This window comes from Hippichthys cyanospilos, chromosome 16 (genome assembly GCF_059441005.1).
Source record: "Hippichthys cyanospilos isolate Australia breed blue-spotted pipefish chromosome 16, RoL_Hcya_1.0, whole genome shotgun sequence".
Classification (NCBI taxonomy): Eukaryota; Metazoa; Chordata; class Actinopteri; order Syngnathiformes; family Syngnathidae; genus Hippichthys; species Hippichthys cyanospilos.
The window spans coordinates 12,772,898-12,790,981 of NC_142384.1; the positions used below are offsets into that span (position 1 = coordinate 12,772,898).

At 42.6% G+C, this 18,084-nt stretch overlaps 1 protein-coding gene across 2 annotated transcripts; it reads right to left on the reverse strand.

Annotated features, from left to right (window-relative positions):
* Positions 1 to 9: 9 nt before the first annotated feature.
* On the reverse strand, positions 10 to 12,187 carry atp2a1 (ATPase sarcoplasmic/endoplasmic reticulum Ca2+ transporting 1). 2 transcript variants are annotated; one of them, XM_088436716.1, is made up of 26 exons: positions 12,046 to 12,187; positions 11,810 to 11,946; positions 11,068 to 11,085; positions 10,305 to 10,387; positions 8,648 to 8,752; positions 7,245 to 7,383; positions 7,040 to 7,120; positions 6,880 to 6,965; positions 6,518 to 6,673; positions 6,265 to 6,406; positions 5,712 to 5,878; positions 5,544 to 5,632; positions 5,356 to 5,458; positions 5,118 to 5,249; positions 4,889 to 5,014; positions 4,550 to 4,768; positions 4,313 to 4,424; positions 4,022 to 4,245; positions 3,712 to 3,932; positions 3,382 to 3,584; positions 2,865 to 2,950; positions 2,642 to 2,775; positions 1,809 to 1,926; positions 1,533 to 1,650; positions 1,191 to 1,231; positions 10 to 269 (listed from the first exon to the last, which is right to left on the reverse strand). In XM_088436716.1, the coding sequence occupies exons 2-25, from the start codon at positions 11,925 to 11,927 to the stop codon at positions 1,227 to 1,229; spliced, it is 2,985 nt and encodes a 994-aa protein (XP_088292842.1). In that variant the 5' UTR covers positions 11,928 to 11,946; positions 12,046 to 12,187; the 3' UTR covers positions 10 to 269; positions 1,191 to 1,226. The 2 variants fall into 2 exon arrangements, with proteins under 2 accessions (XP_088292842.1, XP_088292841.1); XM_088436715.1 differs by lacking the exon at positions 1,191 to 1,231.
* Positions 12,188 to 18,084: the final 5,897 nt, after the last annotated feature.

Here is an 18,084-nt window from a genome sequence, read left to right on the forward strand (position 1 = left end):
TATTCAACAGTCTTTAAATATCTTTATTCTTTAAGAATAGAACACTGTATAATATTCAACTCTGACCTATATTTTAATTTCATTACATACACAAAAATATTTTGCAGCTGGGTGTATTTTCAGATGGCTTATTCATGTTCTTTACTATCAGATCACATCAAGTAACTGTCGGCGCGCTCTCTCTTTCAGCGGGAGCGCTCGGCCTGGTTTGTCCGCTCGTTCTCGCTCGGCAGCTCAACGTTGGTGCACTCTATGTCTTTAGGCGTTCCCTGCATTGGCAGTTAAAAGATTAGCAGTTAAAAATAAGAAAAACAAAACTCCAGTCACCTTTGCTGTGCACTTTTGTTTTTGTTTTTTTTCAAAACCAGCAGAGTGTGTTTGGCATGCGAGAATATTTGCATTAGTCTCCTTTGTGAACAATGTAAAGGAAATTAGGGATGGGCATTGGCAAAGGTTTTTTTTTTCATTTAGTTTTGAAAGCATGAAAAAAAATAATGTTCTGAGATTCTGTTTCAATGAGAGTGTTGTAAAAAGCACAATAAAGCAAAACGTATGCCCATCTCTAATAAACAAAATGGTCTTGTCCTTATTCAAACATTTTCTGAGGCTTCGTATTCGCGGCCAGGTCTCAATGTTATGCATGCGGATTTTGAACACATCTCTTTTTTTAATACTCAGCATTCTCAGTCCTTAAGAGAAATATCAACTTTTACAAAGATGCATTCAAACGTCAACCTAGGTGAAACCCACCAAAGTCCTTATTCGGGTATTTATAATGATGTTAAAATTTACAGGCACCTAAAAAGATCCTTCAGTCACAAGTCAAATCAAAATGTCTGCTGTCCAAGTACCATCAATATTTAAGTAGCACAGATATTGTGCTGTAAGCCATTCCTTTAGCAGAACTGACAAACCTTTTCCCAATAACAGTAGAAAATGGTATTTACATGTTTAAATCCTTTTAAATGGATTTAATACCTATATTTGCAGCAAATGTAAACAAGCATCAATAAATGCGGTTTATTACCGGAAATAAACTTCAGTCAGTTTAATTTTGCATATGCCAACTGCTTTCTACTATGTAGAACGCATTGCAGAAACACTGACTTAATTACTAACATGAAATTTCATGTTAGATTTTCAGGACATGCAAAATGCGAAAAATGCTAGAACCTTGAGTCAAGCAATACCTTTTCTTGTTACATGTTTTGGAGGAGGGGGCAGGTTTAGGCTGGATTGTAAGAGGGGAACAGTTAAAAAGGAATCCAAAGGGAAGAAAATCAGATGTCAACATAGAAAGCATTTGGAAGTGTGGAAGAAGTAAGGAGAAATGTGGTAAGTGGTTTTAATTCCTTAACATTAATTGTGTGGTTATAATTCTTCTGCATTCTTTTAAAATTAATTGTAAGGATTTTTTTGAAACATTGTCACTGGCATTCACCAAGTGTTGTTGGAATGAAGTATTTGAATTATCGTTTTAAATATAGCAAATAGTATAATGAAAAACAAAAATAAAACAAACATAAACCTACCCTCCAGATATGTGCGAGCCACAAACTTGAGGAGCTCATCAATTAGGATGACTGGGAAGGAGAGTTTCAGTACCACTATCCACTGCTCCACAGTCAAGTGAGTGAGCTTGAAGATCATCTACAGGAGGCACAAAATGCATTTCAATACCATTTTGTATCATCACAAAACTGGTTTAAAAACTAAAAACAGTGAGGACACCAAGGTGGGAGGTGGAGTGTGCCTTTATTAAGAGTTAATAAATGCGAGGGGCACGTAGAACAGGAGGTCAGACTCACAGGCAGGGGGTCCACGTAGATGATCATGAAGTGAAGGGACATTGAGAGGGTCATGGCAGCCACCAACCAGACGTTGCTCCAAGGGGGCATGCGAATCAGTGACTGGTTCTCAGACAAGCTGAGCACAAATTGGACAAGTAGGATTTCAAGGTTCTTTAGTGTTTGACCAGTGTGGAGACATAAAAGATTTTTAATAGTAAAGCATTTAAATGTTGCAAAATCACAAATGAGAAGAGCTATTTCATCCATCCTCACAAGGGGCGCTGGCTTGCTGGTTCCTTTCCCAGCTGACTTCCGGCACTAGTTGGGGGACACCCTGAACTGGTTGCCAGCCAATCGCAGAAGCTATTATTGTTTCCATGGATGGATGAAGCTCCTTTACTCAGTTCAATATACCGTAGTTTCTTTACACCAAGATGCCATAAGATGGCGCCAAAGTAATTTCTTTTATCCCCTTGAGACCCAGTCTATCCTTTTGTCCAGTCCATTTTTGAGTCCGTTTTGTCTCAGCAAGACAGCAAAGTTTATTGCATGCCATCAAAACGAGACATCACTGGAAAGGCCAGGATGTCCTGAACTGAACACATTAGCACTAGTTGGATAGCTAGAGTTCTCTAGTAGGGTATCTTGAATGACTCACAAAAGATATACTCAAAACAAATGTCCTCTACAGTGGACACAAATGAATAGACCGGTTCTCAGGAGCATAGTAGACAGGACTTTAGCATGAGCCCAAAAATAGTAAACGGTTCCCCCAAAATGATCAGATTATAAATATTTGGGAACACTGTGCTGTATTTCACTTGGTATACGCAATGTTTCCTTAGACCCACCTATTAAGAGCGTTGCACATCTCAATTGTGACCAGCACGGACAGAGCCATAGTCATTGGAGGAGATGCCTCAAACACATGACAGTGGATTCCGGCAAAGTCCTCATTGTCATCACTGCACTGCATGAAGTGTGACTAAAGAAAAAACAGCAATTCCATTGATAGATTCCTAGAATTCTACATTTTCGAATTTGCTAGAAGCTCCCCTAACATCAAATACTAACCAGTTGATGGAAGGAGACCAACGGGCCATCTTCGCTATATAGGAACCACCAGGCGGCTGCGGCGACAGTTGCAGCACCAACATAACCTGCAAACCATTTGATGCATTGAAGTCAATGTAGCAAGCAATCTCTTTTGCTCAGAAATCCATTCTTTTTTTCACACTCGTCAACCCAATCCTTTTAGGATTGATTTGACGCCAAAATCACATTAAGACGGAGGTGTTACCATGGTAACAGAACACACTAGATAGTAACGGCAGGGATGTGAACACTTTAAATACTAATTTTTTTAGCTCAGTTCTAAATCATTCCAAATTGTGTTTGTGTGTAGTGTGCCATCCATACGTCAGCATTTTGGGATTCTTGATCAGTTCTGTTTTGACTTTAAAGGTCAACTCATTACTACAAACAAGTGTTGGGGTGCTTGATGGGTAGCACATCTACAAACATGTTTCACATGATCACGGAATCACAGAAATGCGTTTACCAAAAGGAAGCAAGCGGAACTACTTTGTACCTCCGATTGCCAGATATCTGAAGAAGAGCCAACCGGAGATCAGGGGTTCTTTTGGCGATCGAGGGGCTTTGCCCATGATGTCTAGATCTGGAGGGTTGAAACCCAAAGCAGTTGCAGGAAGCCCGTCAGTCACAAGGTTGACCCAAAGCAACTGAACTGGGATCAGAGCCTCAGGCAGGCCCAAGGCCGCTGTCAGAAAAATACTGAACAAATATGAGACAGGGTTAGTTTTAGCAATCACTACCTTGTCAAAGTATGATTATGTGGTAAATTTCCTGTAATTTCCAAAACTAAGTGCTGTCCTTTTCCAAGATGACCACCATCACTTACCAGACAACCTCGCCCACATTGGAAGAAATGAGGTAGCGGATGAACTGCTTCATGTTGTTGTAAATAGCCCTGCCCTCCTCGACAGCAGATACGATGGAAGAAAAGTTGTCATCAGCCAGGACCATTTCAGAGGCTGACTTGGCAACTGCAGTGCCAGAGCCCATGGCGATGCCAATCTCCGCCTTCTTCAAGGCGGGGGCATCATTGACGCCATCGCCGGTCTGAAGCGTAGATAGGGAGGAGGTTAGCGGGAAATTGACAAGTGGAAAGCCGATTTCCTGTCAAGTTCAGGGAGCGTTTGTCTCTTCACCATGGCAGTGATCTCGTCAAAGCCTTGGAGGAACTCAACAATTTTGGATTTGTGGGACGGTTCCACCCTGGCAAAGCAACAAGCCTTACGGACTGCGTTCTTCTGGTCATAAGAAGACAGGTCATCAAACTCACGACCGGTGAAGGCCTTGCCGGTGACGTCCTCGTCCTCGGAGAAGATGCCGATGCGGCGACAGATAGCCACTGCCGTGCCCTTGTTGTCACCTGTGGGGACAAAATCAGAGACTGACCATGTCCCTTCAAGTTGAGCGGGAGCTTGTGAACTACTGACCAGTGATCATAATGACACGAATGCCAGCAGCTTTGCACAGCTCGATGGAGCTCATGACTTCCTTCCTTGGAGGGTCAAGCATACCAACGCAGCCCACAAAGGTCAAGTCGGTCTGAAGACCAGAGAAAGTTTTAATGATTTCTTGAGCTGCTCAGATTGTCTCAATCAATGAAGCAAATTGTATCCCTAAAATCATTTCTAGTCTGAGATGATACCATGACTGGGGCCGTCACTGACCTCATACTCTGCAAACCTGGTGGAGTCCTCCAGGTTCATCTCCTCCTTCCTGAGAGGGGAGTCACAAGTGGCCAGTGCCAAACAGCGGAGGGTGTCTCGCCCCGTGCCCCATTCCTTGATTACTGCCATGATGTGGTCTTTGACCGGCCCGGTCAAGGGGAGACGGTTGGTGCCCACGCGAACGTATGAACAACGCTCAATCACGCCCTCAGGTGCACCCTGGTAAGACGTTTATAATGTTGCATTGTTTTGCTGTGATCTTAAGACGCTGTAGAATGGAAACTATCAATTCCGTGTATATCCGGAATATAGTGTATATATTCCGTATATATTGCTCACTTTTACAAACATCTTGTTTCCTACTGGGGCTTTTCCAGACTTTGCTGGAGAACAGTAGACTGACATGGACTTCCTGTCTCGAGAGAACTCCAGTGTGAACTCCTTCTTCATCAGCTGCTTAATCACCTGTCACAGAAAAGTAGCGAATGAAAGATCAATCAAACTTCTTGGCTGTTATTCATCTCTATGAAACGACTCGTGGCAGACTGATGGATTTTTGCAGACTTACACCGCAGCAAGCATTGGCACGTTCCACCTTGGACAGACTCCGCACTTCAGTGTTGAACACGTTCATCTTCTCCACCAAACAGCAGAGAGCCGTTTCAGTGGCCTCACCCACCTTCTCATATATTCCCTTTGACTGCAAAGGAGAAAGACTGCTATCGTTATATGTTAATTATATATTATCATACGTAATTCTATATTGTTAACTGCTGCGGTTGTGGCGTCTTTAGAGCTCTGCCGACCTCGTTGTAGTCAAGCGAGGAGTCGTTGCACAGAGCGCAAATGGTGGCCAGCTCAACCAGTCCGTCGTACTGGCCACATTTCACACTCATGCCCTTCCTTGTCCTACAGAGATGAATCACATTTCATTTTGTCCTGTTCAGGAACTGCTTATCCTTTTATACAATCATTTGTACATGCGTACACTCACACTTCTCCCTCGGGTGTGTACTTTGAACCAGAGATGTCAAACTGGCCGAGGGTGACGTTGTCATCGTCTACTTTATCGATAATGAACATCTGCGAAGGCGCAATTTTCTCAAAATCAATATTCTTCCTTTAGACATTGTATACTATACGAGGATATGTTTCATCCTACCTTAGTCACACACATCTGATTGGTGGTGAGGGTACCGGTTTTGTCGGAGCAAATGACCGAGGTGCACCCCAGTGTCTCCACAGAGGGCAGGCTTCTGACGATGGCGTTCTTTTTGGCCATGCGGCGTGTTCCCAGAGCCAGACAGGTGGTGATGACTGCAGGGAGACCTGGGAACGTTTAGAAGCACACATTAGTCTCGCCTTTGCAGCTATAACACTCTTCTTACCCCGATGGCATAAGAACTCATGAAATGAATGAAATCACAGGGATTAGCTTCAGGTTCTATCTCTGTTGAATTTCAATTCATATAGCAGCACATTGCTTGTATATTTCTGAATGTTGGGCTTCCAAACCTCATCAGGTAGCGAACAAAGCAACACATCATACCTTAACCTTGAATAGTACTGTTACATCCCTCATGTCATGTAAAAGTGGGGTCCCACATTTAGTATTTAATAGGTCACCGGTTAAAGTATCATATGTACAAGCTGCTCGAGTTGAATTTGAGATATGATAATCTTCATAGGCAGGCAAATAAATTCTTGGGGTTTACCTTCAGGGATGGCGGCCACAGCTAAAGCCACAGCAATCTTGAAATAGTAGATTGCGCCACGAAACCATGAGCCGCCGTGGACTGGGTCATTAAAGTGGCCAATGTTGATTATCCACACAGCCACGCAGATGAGGGAGATGACCTGGAGAAAGTAGGGCGATGTACGCCGCGTCGGCCGTTGTCATTTTTAAAGATTCGATGGCCGCGTGTCTTATTGGCAGGATTGTTTCGGCACTTTGTTCGGGAAACCCACCTTGGAGAGCTGCTCGCCAAATTCATCGAGTTTCTGCTGCAGAGGGGTCTTCTCCTGCTCGGTGGCAGCCATCTGGTCACGGATCTTCCCGATCTCAGTGGAGACGCCGGTTGCCACGGCGATGCCGATGGCTTTTCCGGCAGCGATGTTTGTGCCCTGATTGGAAGGTGTGGGCCATTTTAATGACCTTTTATACAATCGACAAAGTAAAACAGCAACTAAAATGCGACGTCATGCGTAAACATAACATGTGGGTGCATGTCTCTTACAAATATGCTTGTACTGCACCATAACTTTTTTTTTTTTTCTCTTTCCCAGATATTATTGTGAACCATCTGGAATGGCGTGAAGAGGACACTTACAGAGAACAACATGTTCTTCTTGTCTTGGTTGACTGCCCGGGGGTCCGGTACGGCATCTGTATGCTTGATGACACTGACCGACTCGCCTAGGAGATACGGGGACGAGCACAGCATCGGTAAGACCTCGTTGTAAAGTCTGTCCATGCATGCCAACACCTACCAGTGAGAATGGACTGGTCCACACGCAGAGTGGTGGATTTGATGGAAATGATCCTGATGTCTGCCGGTACTTTGTCACCAACTGCAAACATAATGAGCACGTTAGTAAACACTTTCTTTTCAGAAAGAGTGTCTCAAGTATGCTGATGGATATCAGCACATTACACATTAGATTGTTAGACAGAAAAACATTAGCAAAGACTTACCAGAGACTTCCACCACATCACCAGGAACGATCTCCCTGGCCTTGATTCTCTGCACGCTCTTCCTGTCCGACCGGTAAACCTTTCCCATCTCAGGCTCGTATTCCTTTAGTGCCTCAATGGCGCTTTCTGCATTGCGCTCCTATAGGAAACAAATATACCATTATATACATTTTGTTTTTATTTGCGCTGTCTTTGTGACATACCGTAGTATTAACCAGTGTTGTGCAAGTTACTTTAAAACTGTAATGCATTATTTATTACTTATTACTGTCATTCTAAAGAAATTAATGACATTATAATGTTACTGCATTTGATCACCAACATACCTGAAAATATGGATCCTAAATGTAGTTCATTACATTACACATCCAGTGGAATGACCTTACATGCTCAAAATAAAAATAGTTGCTCCCTTGGACTTGTAAATGATGCCTAGATCGTTGGAAATGTAAAATAAACACGTACAACTAAAAAAGTTCAGCAATGCACCAGTGCTATCTCAAGGCAACCAAATGAACTGCATTCATGTTATTAACGGTTTCAATTAATATAATAAACTTAAAGAGTTTAGGAGTGTTTTTTTTGGCTATATATTATAATGCATTGTAGTGTGTTTTACTGTCTATTACCAAGTAAAATATTTCTAAATTTTTGGGTGTAATGCCTTACACTTCCATGTTGCAGCAAAAGGTAATGCATTATAGTAATTACATTATTTTTGTAACGCATTACCCCCAACACATGTATTAACACTCTTTTACTGACATTGACAAGTATATTTGGCGTTTTTCAACAGGGATGGGCAGGGGAACATTTTATGCTACAACACATTGGTAACAATTTTACTGATGTTGACACCCCCGCTCCCCTCATTGCCTCAGAGTGTAAAGCCCTTACCCTCTTCATTCCCATACCCCCCATGTGTGAATCCTTGTGCATAGTTTCCAAATGACTGCCCCAGTATTGATGCCCTCCACTCCTCCGTCAAACACAGAATACAGGCACAGATGGTAATGCGATCATTATTCTATAGGTATTTTTACATGTGTAGTGTAGAATCTCCAGGGCAGGTCGGATGTAAGTCTTCCCTACCCTCCCTGCCTCGCAACCTTCTGTACCTCCACAAGCTTGGCTTAACCTTTCAACCCTGCACCGCTTTGCCGACGGCATGCCGCTTATTCTGGCTTCAGATGAACTTTAAGCTCTCGCCGCGACTCTAGAAGGCGCTCGCCGTAAAGGACAAAAGGACTGCGATCTGCACACGGCGTTCTTATGCAGTAATTTATTACGTGCGACTGGTTCTAAGAATACGAGGCTATTTAGGTGAGTGTAAAAGACGGCCTTCGGGGCGCAGGTATGTGTCCTTGAGACTGCGATTGTTACTGTCTGCGTGAGTCACTGACCTGCCACACGCCAACGACAGCATTGGCAATGAGGATGAGGAGGATGACAAAAGGCTCCACGAAGGCTGTGACTGTTTCCTCGCCTTCCTCGAACCAAGCCAGTACCTGAGAGAGAGCCACGCACTTTGAATTCAATCCATCAGATAGAAAATGACATCTCAGTTGTTCAGGGTTCGGGAAAATTACCAATCATAACACAGCTTGCAAACGTCACTTGCCAAAGTTCAGAAAATAGGTAAGCTGTGATTGGTACAGTAGACACAACTGTTGTGTAATTTTCTATCAATAACAAGTGGCAAAACGGCCGCAGCCTGAGTAATAGAATCCCAATTTTAGGAGTGCATTATGGTGAAAAACAAAAGAAAAAAAGGTTTGACTTGACCCCTCTTAAGTACTTTTAAGTGATTGCCATAGCTAGTCCGCAATATTATCGCTATTCACAAAGTTTAGGTACAGCAGTTCAACTTTGCGCTTCTGTGCGTGGCAGCTAGCCCCTCGATACTACACAAAGGTCTGTTTTGGAATTCTGTCATGTTGACATTGACACAGATTAGTTTCAGGTCAGTGGCGCAAAGTCCGAGCCATAAAAGAGGCCTCACGCATCCCTTTGGTCGTATCAAACTTTCGTTGTATCATATTGCTTTTTTGACACCCGTTCCAAATGTTCATCTTCACCTTGTTGTGTAACTTCACCTTGCCTCCCTTCAAAGAACAACAGACGTCCAGAAAATTCCAAGCCCGTCGGCGCATTGCGGCGGCAGGACATATCCGTGCGTATGACTAGGAGAGCCGTGTATTCCCAGTATTTACTGTTCTCTCTTTTAGAACCCATACATGACTCCGACTCAATTGCTCCCGTTTGTCATCGTAACAAACAATGGTGTTGTGCAACCCAATCCCCGCCTCCCTTCTGGATCTCCGACTCCTGCCGCTGCAAGCCACCTCTCGTTCCTTCCATCCCTGACCTTTGTCCAAGGATACAGTTTCTCTTCCTGGCTTGAGAATTTCTTAAAATAAAGCTCCGGCCATGCGTATGTACTCACACGGAGGGGCGCGCGCTTTTGCAAGCCCGCCTTTCTCTTTCTCACACGCATGCATACACATCGGCACCATCGGACCTTCTAAGGCCATCGTGACAGCTGTGTAGGCAGGCCAGAGGGCAGAGAAGGGAGATTAAGACAATGTGTGCAGCCTCCCTCCGCTAAACCGTTTTGGAGAGAACAACAGAGGCGGGAGGAGGATTTCTTCATCTATATAAGAGCTGAGACATGAGCTGTAATGTAGTTGAGTAACTCTTTGAGTTGACTAAGTTTTAAATTGTGAGGGAAATTTCTATTTCAAGCAAGAAAATGTAAATATTTGGTCGATTTTACTTTGATTATTTAGATATCAACTTGTTGATGGGTGATTTTGGACAATTTGTTAGGTTGCACTTGAAGTCTTCCAATGCAGGGGAGATCAAACTTTTTGGAGTCAGGGACCTCTTTTCGGAAGCATATTTTCAAAAAACAACATTGCAAATATTTGCGGAAAAAAAAAAAAAGTCAAACATAAGTGCCCCACGGTGATAATACTTGATCCTTACTGCTCCCCTAACAAGTACAAAAGTGACAATTTGCTTTTACAAATGACTCAAAATACAACGCAATCAACTTACAAAAGAGATGCAGGCAGCCAGCAGTAAAATTCTCACTAACAGATCCTCAAACTGTTCCACTACCAACTCCCAGATGCTCTTACCTGTAAAAAATGTACAAAATTACATATAATCCTGCCCTGCACCTGCAAAAGTAATTAGACCACACATGCGCATTAGGGGTTGCATCGATAAATTGACGACTGAGGGCATATCTTCCCGAGACCATGTCTATTAATTTATGTCTATTGTTGCTGTCAGCAAGACAGCAAAGTTAACTGCATCCCACCCAAACACGAGACATCGCAGAAAGGCCAGGATGTCCTTTAACAAGCACGCTAGGATTTAGTGGAGTAACTCGACCAAACCATACGATATTGACCAAAAACAAATGTCCACAACAGTGGACACAAATGAACAAACTGGGTCTCAGGAGATATTGCTATAAGGATGTGGAAATGTGTCAATGACATCGTCGTTAATTGACTTCAACTTGATTCATCACACTGAAGCTCACTACAAAAAAAGCAATTCGTTCGACTTTGAATGGTTATTAAATACATCGCCAACCCTTTACTTAACTGATCTGTTAAGCTATTAAATAAGTGTCATTCCAGAAATGTATTGCTTTTGAGCATGCAGTGTGATACGTTTCCAAGCAGCAAGTAATTTGATGTGTTAAAAGAGAGACAGAATATTGTTCGTGTGTGTGGGAAATGAACGTAAGCACACAGCATCGATAGTTGAAGGTGGATGACAAAAAAAAAAAAAAAAACAGACTCACCCTCCTCCGCTGGCAGCTCTGTGGGTGAGGAAAGAGAGATTATCAGCCCGGCATTACGACTTCACACGTCTCCTGCGCTGTTTGTCATTTCTGCTACATTGACACTCAAAAACATTTTTTTTAAGAAAAATGCAAAGTGCAAAACAGCTCATCTGAACTCCTCACAGTTGATAAAGAATATATGATTGCCAGTCCTGATAAATTGAATGTCTAAATGTGCTGCTGCACCATTTGTGTTGCTTAAAGTTATGCCTTTCACATACACTGTTAGCATTAGCACTAGGATAGCAAGGTTAAAGGCTTAGCTACAGTATGTATTTGTTTTAACAACCCAACTCTCCTCATTTTCTGTTTCTCCTTCCTAAAGCCCAACTTGTGATGAAATGAGCTCACAAATATCATGTAACTCTTGAAGCTTGTGTTCACAAGTCACGGCAAACGAAATCAATGGAATTTTGAACAAGCTTATTAGCTATATAATTCAAAGCACTGTGGCTTTAATAAATGACCTTTTGTGACCTTAAGGGCTCCCTCCAATCCATTTGTGGGCAAAATATGTATCACCCAATCCAAAGTCATTTTATCCTTCAATATTGACCCTCATGTGTATAAACTCTACGCAGCTCCCTGTTCATGCCTTTATCCTCCTAGATTTGAAAATTCTGATCACTTTCATTCTCACTACTGTACATTTGAATGCTCCATCCTCATCTTCATCATTTCAGCCATCTCACTCCCTCACCGTTGTAACCATACTTGTCCAGATTCTTCTTGAACTGCTCAGGCGACAGGCCTTTGTCCTCTGTGACGCCAAAGTAGGCCAGAACCTCATGCGGCTCTTTGATGTGTGCGTTCTCCATCCCGACTGAAGCGGAGAGGCTTCGGGACACAAAAATATGTTGAAAGCGCACACGCGTAGCGATACTCACATCAGCTCATCTGATGCTACAAGCGCAAAGCTGAATGGACTTCACCCACCACTTTCTTGAAGTGTGGTGTTAGGGAGCAAAAAGTGGAAACTCCCCCCTTCGCTCTCACTGACTCGACCCCCTCGCTCTCACACGCACTCGACGGTGATGTTGCTCTCCTCCAGGGGCCCGGGACTGACAGAAAGCGCAACTTGGCAAACTGCTCAAAAGTTTTATACGTGTGAAAAACTTCTTTGATTGGTGCCTGATCACCATGCGCTCGCCACTCATTGGCTGAGAGCGCCTCACAGGGGGGGGGTGGATGGAGGAAGGGGGCAACAACTGCAGAGGGGGTCCACTGGGCCAGCATGCTGGAAATAAGATGTGTAAAAGAGAGACAAGCGGGAGGGGTGACACTTTCTGAATGAGAGCTAGGGGACACTGATGGACACGTGGAACGACTTTGTGTATGCGCGTGCACATGTTCACACCCATTCACTCAGCTGGGGATTGACATAAACACATGATATGACAATTTGATGTGTGGGGAAAAAAAAGATATCAACTTTTAGGTTTTAGAGGAAATCATTATAAAATTCGGCTGAAGGGAAAAGCGTGTGTATGTCGTTCAAGAGGTTAGCAATTGGAAATATTGGGGAGGGAATTTCAGTGGGGGTAGAGTGATGCGGCCATTATTTTACACCGCATAAAAATAAGAGATGAGAAAGAGTTTAAAACAATAATATTGGCTCTGAAGTGAACTGAAGGTCCATAGTCCGTACAGTATACAATAATATGGCACTTATATTTATCTTGGTAAGAAGAGTGTGATGCCCTGCATGATTTGGAATAAGCTAATCATTTGAATCAGTGTGTTGGGGAAAGAAAACTAGAAAAAAAATACCGGCCTTCGAGGACTGGAGTTAGACACCTATGCCCTAAATTATTCATATGACTGGCAAGGGAATTTATAAGCGAGTGTCAATATTGAAGTTGAACAGCATAAATTTCGTTTATAGCCACCACAATGTAATGTGTAAAAATATACACATAATTTAGCGTACTCTTTTATGAACAGCTAAAATAAAATTAAAAAAAAATCCCTGTTAAAGTGTGTGCATGTGGGCATACGCTGTTCCGAATCTTCTTCCACGACACTAGTTTTTTTTTTGTATTTTATCCATCTTGATGAGAAGAACACTTGAGGTTTGTCATCCTCATGGCAGATAATCTTTAATATTTCTGTCACAATTTTAAGTCATTTACATTCATCACAACAGCAATGAAATACAGATACATATTGGAAACCCCTCTCCATATGATACAGTAAAGTCCAATCACAATAATTGCCATCAATAGTGGAAAATTGTACTGTTTATATTATTACCTTTGTAACGGTATATTCCTGCAAAATGTAAGTTTGGCCCTGCAGTCCACAATGTTTTGGTACAGATTATTTACACCAGTTGAGTAAGCTGATTAACCGGCAATCATAACAAAAATATAAAATCTCGCTTTGCGCCATTCTCACTGGACAGCGGTCTGAAAGGTAGGGCTCATAAAAATGCTCGTATTCAGTAAGTAAGACATTTTAAACGCTTGACTCATTTTACTGCACCCACAAGTACATTTGCATTTCACATTCTGAGTCTGCCTAAAATGATTATGTGCATAATAACTAGGAGCTGGAATTGGATGTGCTGTAACCGATGTGTGTGTAAGAACTTGTTGGCAGGCAGTGTGGGAGGCGGGCATGTAAGTCATGCCTGCCCGTGGTTGCTAATCACTGTGATGGATCTGGGAAGCCCTTAGCAGGAAAATAGCAGAGGCCAAAAGTAGTAGCAAGGAAAGCAACAGCACGCATATTTAGGAAGTGTACGCTCTACATGGTATAATTAACAGAGGCTAGGCAGCTGGGGTTTGAAGTACTCCACTGTAACTGAAGCTATAACAGCAGTTGTGATCCTTCGGTATAAATAGTGGCGTGGGCATGTGGACAGGCAGCTATGATACAATGGCAGAATTTCACTGTTCTTTCGGTGAGGTTTGAGAATGTGACACCCTGCCGCAAGGACGCCCCATCCCCCGCCCCAGAAGCTTCACTGAGTCTTGAAGGTTACATCAAGGTGGGCATTGCATTTAGGGGTGACGTAATGGCGTTAGGCGCAGGTAATTGGATGCGTTTGTTCGCAGCGAGAGGTGTGGACCCCAGTGGAGTTTTGCATCCAGGTAACAAAACAACGCAATGGTCGTTTTGGCACGTGACAATGTTAAATGTTGAATATGCTGGCAAAAGGTCACAGGCAAGTCCTTCTAGGAAAGTCTCACACTGGGCGGCCATGTTAGCGGTAACACCTTCAGGTGGTTATTTCAGGCCCTGCTTTTTCCTAAATGACTTGTGAAAGTCGTTGCTGCATTTGCAATGAATGTTAAACAGGCATGCACAAAATTGCCCAAAATTGTTGAGAGAATAAAGTTGTTGTCACAAAAATGTGAAATTGCTGTAATTCCTCAAATATAGGACACACTCATGTATTCAATGCATCTTTAATTTTAGGGTCAAGTTCTGGTATTTACTATGTCACAATGTTTAGGACGTACCAACAGTTTGGTGATAACGACGATGAAACGCGTACAACAACGAAAATGAAATTGAAATGCACGTTCGCATTGTCATTGACTACAGGATTAAGGATTCAAGAATCACTTTCTTCATGAAAATTACTGTAATGTACCCGGACGGACTAGGACATTGGTTCAGTCTGCTCGCTTCTTTCATTGATAATAATGTGTTAACAACCTCAGCTAACACAAGCTGCTGTTAGCCTCAACTCATGCACTGGCTGCTAACAGCTAACTGAATTACGCCCCCTAGCTTTTCCCGTTACCATAAATACTGTAAGTAAGAATACGTTTGATATACTGTAGATACGCATAACTTAGCTTATATGACTGAATAAATACATTCTATCATTTAAGTTAAGTTTGATTGGGTCAACATAAAATAATCCTCCACTTTATTATCTATTACTATTACTCTCTTATTTTAAAATGTTGTCTTGTTGACGCGGACACGGCCCGAGCCTCTGTCACACTATACTTTTTAAATCGCTTTCCGAATGACATTTTAAATCCTTGTCCATGCTAATAGTTATCTAAGCAAATTCTTGGCCCAGGAAAGCCGTTCCCTCGCTGCAGCGCCATCCCACTTTGCCAACGCGTGCCCCTGGAACGCAAACTCAGTGTGGATGCGCTCCTAAGCGTGAGTGTCCCTGAGAAGGACACACTTGGACCCTCCTTTCATGGGTGGGAAAATTGTAAAGCCACGAAGTGCCAATTCCTTCGCGGAAGATGTATTCGAGCTTTGAGATGAAACCGATCCAGAAGGCCCAAAGTTAAAACGCCCACACACACAACACATCTAAATATACATGCTGATATACAGTACACTTGTTGCAGCGTGTGGCTTGGAAGTGTTGTGGTTTTGTTTACACGAACCTGTCCAGCCTTTTATGAGCTTCTGACATCAGTGAATGTCTCATTAGCAGCTTGTGCTGTCTCTTTATTCGTCTGGCATGCTATAAATGCACACACTTGATTCTTAACTCATTCACTGCCACTGACGGTCATAGACGTCAAAGATTCAGATTGAGTTAATGGCTACTATGATGCAATCGCCATATTTATTCTTTTTTGCTGTATTTCATTGTGATGAATGACCTTCGGGTTTGGGAAAAAACTTGCGAGCGAAACATGGTAAGGTGGACAGGACAGGAATTTCTGGGCATCCCCTCCAGATGGATTCAATCTTCAAATGTAGGTCCAATCCATTTTATTAGTAGGATTATAATCTGGTGCCGGTTGTTCTCACCAAGAGAATGATGGACATGTTGGTAACGACAGGGCGTGTTGCGCAAGAAACAGGACGTGATGACAGAATGATTGATGAGAGTTGGGTGAAATTGAAGGACTCCGCCTTGAAGAAGTTAAAAGAGACAAGGAGGTGAGCGGGGGACAATACTTTACGACCGGCAATTATCACGCTTCGGCTTTCTTTTTTGTCCAACTGGGGGACTGGCGTGTTGTTTACAGACACAAGAAGCATCCCAACAGAGTACATTCATACTATTGTTTTAATAGATTCGGAAACTTATAAATCTCAGCAAATATGTTTCCAAAAATAAGCACCTAGTAAGACATTTTGGTGGTTTTAATATTTGAAATGTAATCTGATTGTAAATATAAACATGAACATGTAAATAAAAATGAAATGAAATACACAAAAATCTGCAAGGGAATTTTCAATTTTGGGATACGGCGAGTTATTCAGACAGTCAGACCGACCGATTGTTTGGCATGCATCAGCAGGTGTGAGTGTCTGTGTGTGCGCGGACATGAAAGTGTGAGTGCACATGCAAGGGTGTTTGTGTGCAACAGGTGTTGTGTTGGAATGGTGCTAATCTTTAAGTACTGCCCCACCAAGCCCTATTCCTGACACACACACATGTGACGATGATGTTTTTATGATCCCTGTAGGAAGGCAATTGTTTTGAAGTGAATTGTGTCACAGTTACTAATGATTATCTTAAATTTGGAGCATTTACACAGGTGAGGGAGAAAAAATGTGTAAAAGGAGTACTGATTAATGAAGGGACTTTTTCGGGCCTCAAATCTTCTAAATTGGTTTGGGCAGCGGCGGGTTGCCCAATTTTTTTTCCTGGGGCATCAGTGGGGACATACCTGACCTAATCCATTTCTTAGTACCACTACTATTGATTATTAGCACTTTATACTAACCAGAATGATTAGAACATGCAAGTGTGCCATGTACATTGTTAAACATGCATGTGATAGCCATTGTTCAAGAACTATAAATGTATATAAATCTAAACTATAAATGCGAATGAAGCCAAATTATTTTTATTCACCACAGGTGTTATGACAAAAATAAGTCATAGTTTCTTATCTTTGCACAAATCTGTACAGTATATAAGCCAATTTATTAGTATTAGTGGTACATATTTTTTTTTTCATTTCAACGTCCTTCCTCAAAATTGGACGATGGATCGCAAATGGCCTACAGGCCGTAGTTTGGTCACTGCCACAGTTTACCCAAGACAAATAAACAATATAATTTTAGGATAATTAAATGCAATTTAACTGATCAAATTTGAGAAATTAGGTTTTGTAGCATTTAGTTTTGACTGCGGGGGGGGGGGGGGGGGGGGGGTGACCTTGACCCCTTGGAAAAGGCTTTGTTTTTGTCATGTGAATTGTAATTGCAACAAAATAAGAATTGTCATCTTTTTTTGTGTTTCACTTTGCACTTTGATGCACTTTTTTTCAGTTTTAGACTGAGCTGTAATCTGTATACCCGCTGTAAAAAATAATAATAGTTGAAAGTTGATTGATATTGCTTTTTTTTTTTGCTTGGCAAAATATAATTGAGAAGCACTGTTCTAAAGCAACGTGCTCCTTATTGTGTGATGGTTAGTTGATGGCAGAGTTCTGCCGGTGCGGTTTCCTCCAATGAGACGCAGAAAACAGTTAGCAGAACAGAAGGTTCAGTTGACAACACTTCCTATTTATAGTCAGGATTGTCCTTGGGTGTTTTTACAAACGGAGATGCGATGTGTGCAAGTGCTGCACTGTGGTGTAAGACCAAAAGGGAAAAATCAAGTTATGCTACGTGAGCCCGCAGATAGTACGTCACACTTCACCCGTCGGCCTACGTCTCACCTCTCGTCCATCCTTCGGAGTATTCTTCATGTCACTCCTTCCATGAAGCTCTGCTTCAGGCAGTCATTTTCTCCACTGCGCACACACACTGGCCTATTTTTAGCACACCGTGATGTTTGAAGGTAGATCCGGGTTGACCCCGAGTCTCACCCGAGCTTCAGCCCTTACAAGGTCCCACAGGGTGGACACGGTTGCCAGGCGACCTGCCGTGTTTGCGACTCAGCTGCGGATGTCCGGCACATGACCTGCACCTGCCCTTCATCATCTTCATCATCCCCATCGCCCATCCTCCTCCGTTTGGTCCTCGTATCATGTGTTGGAGCTTTAAAGCGCACACATGGAGAGCTTCTTGTGATTTGGTTGTGAGCAA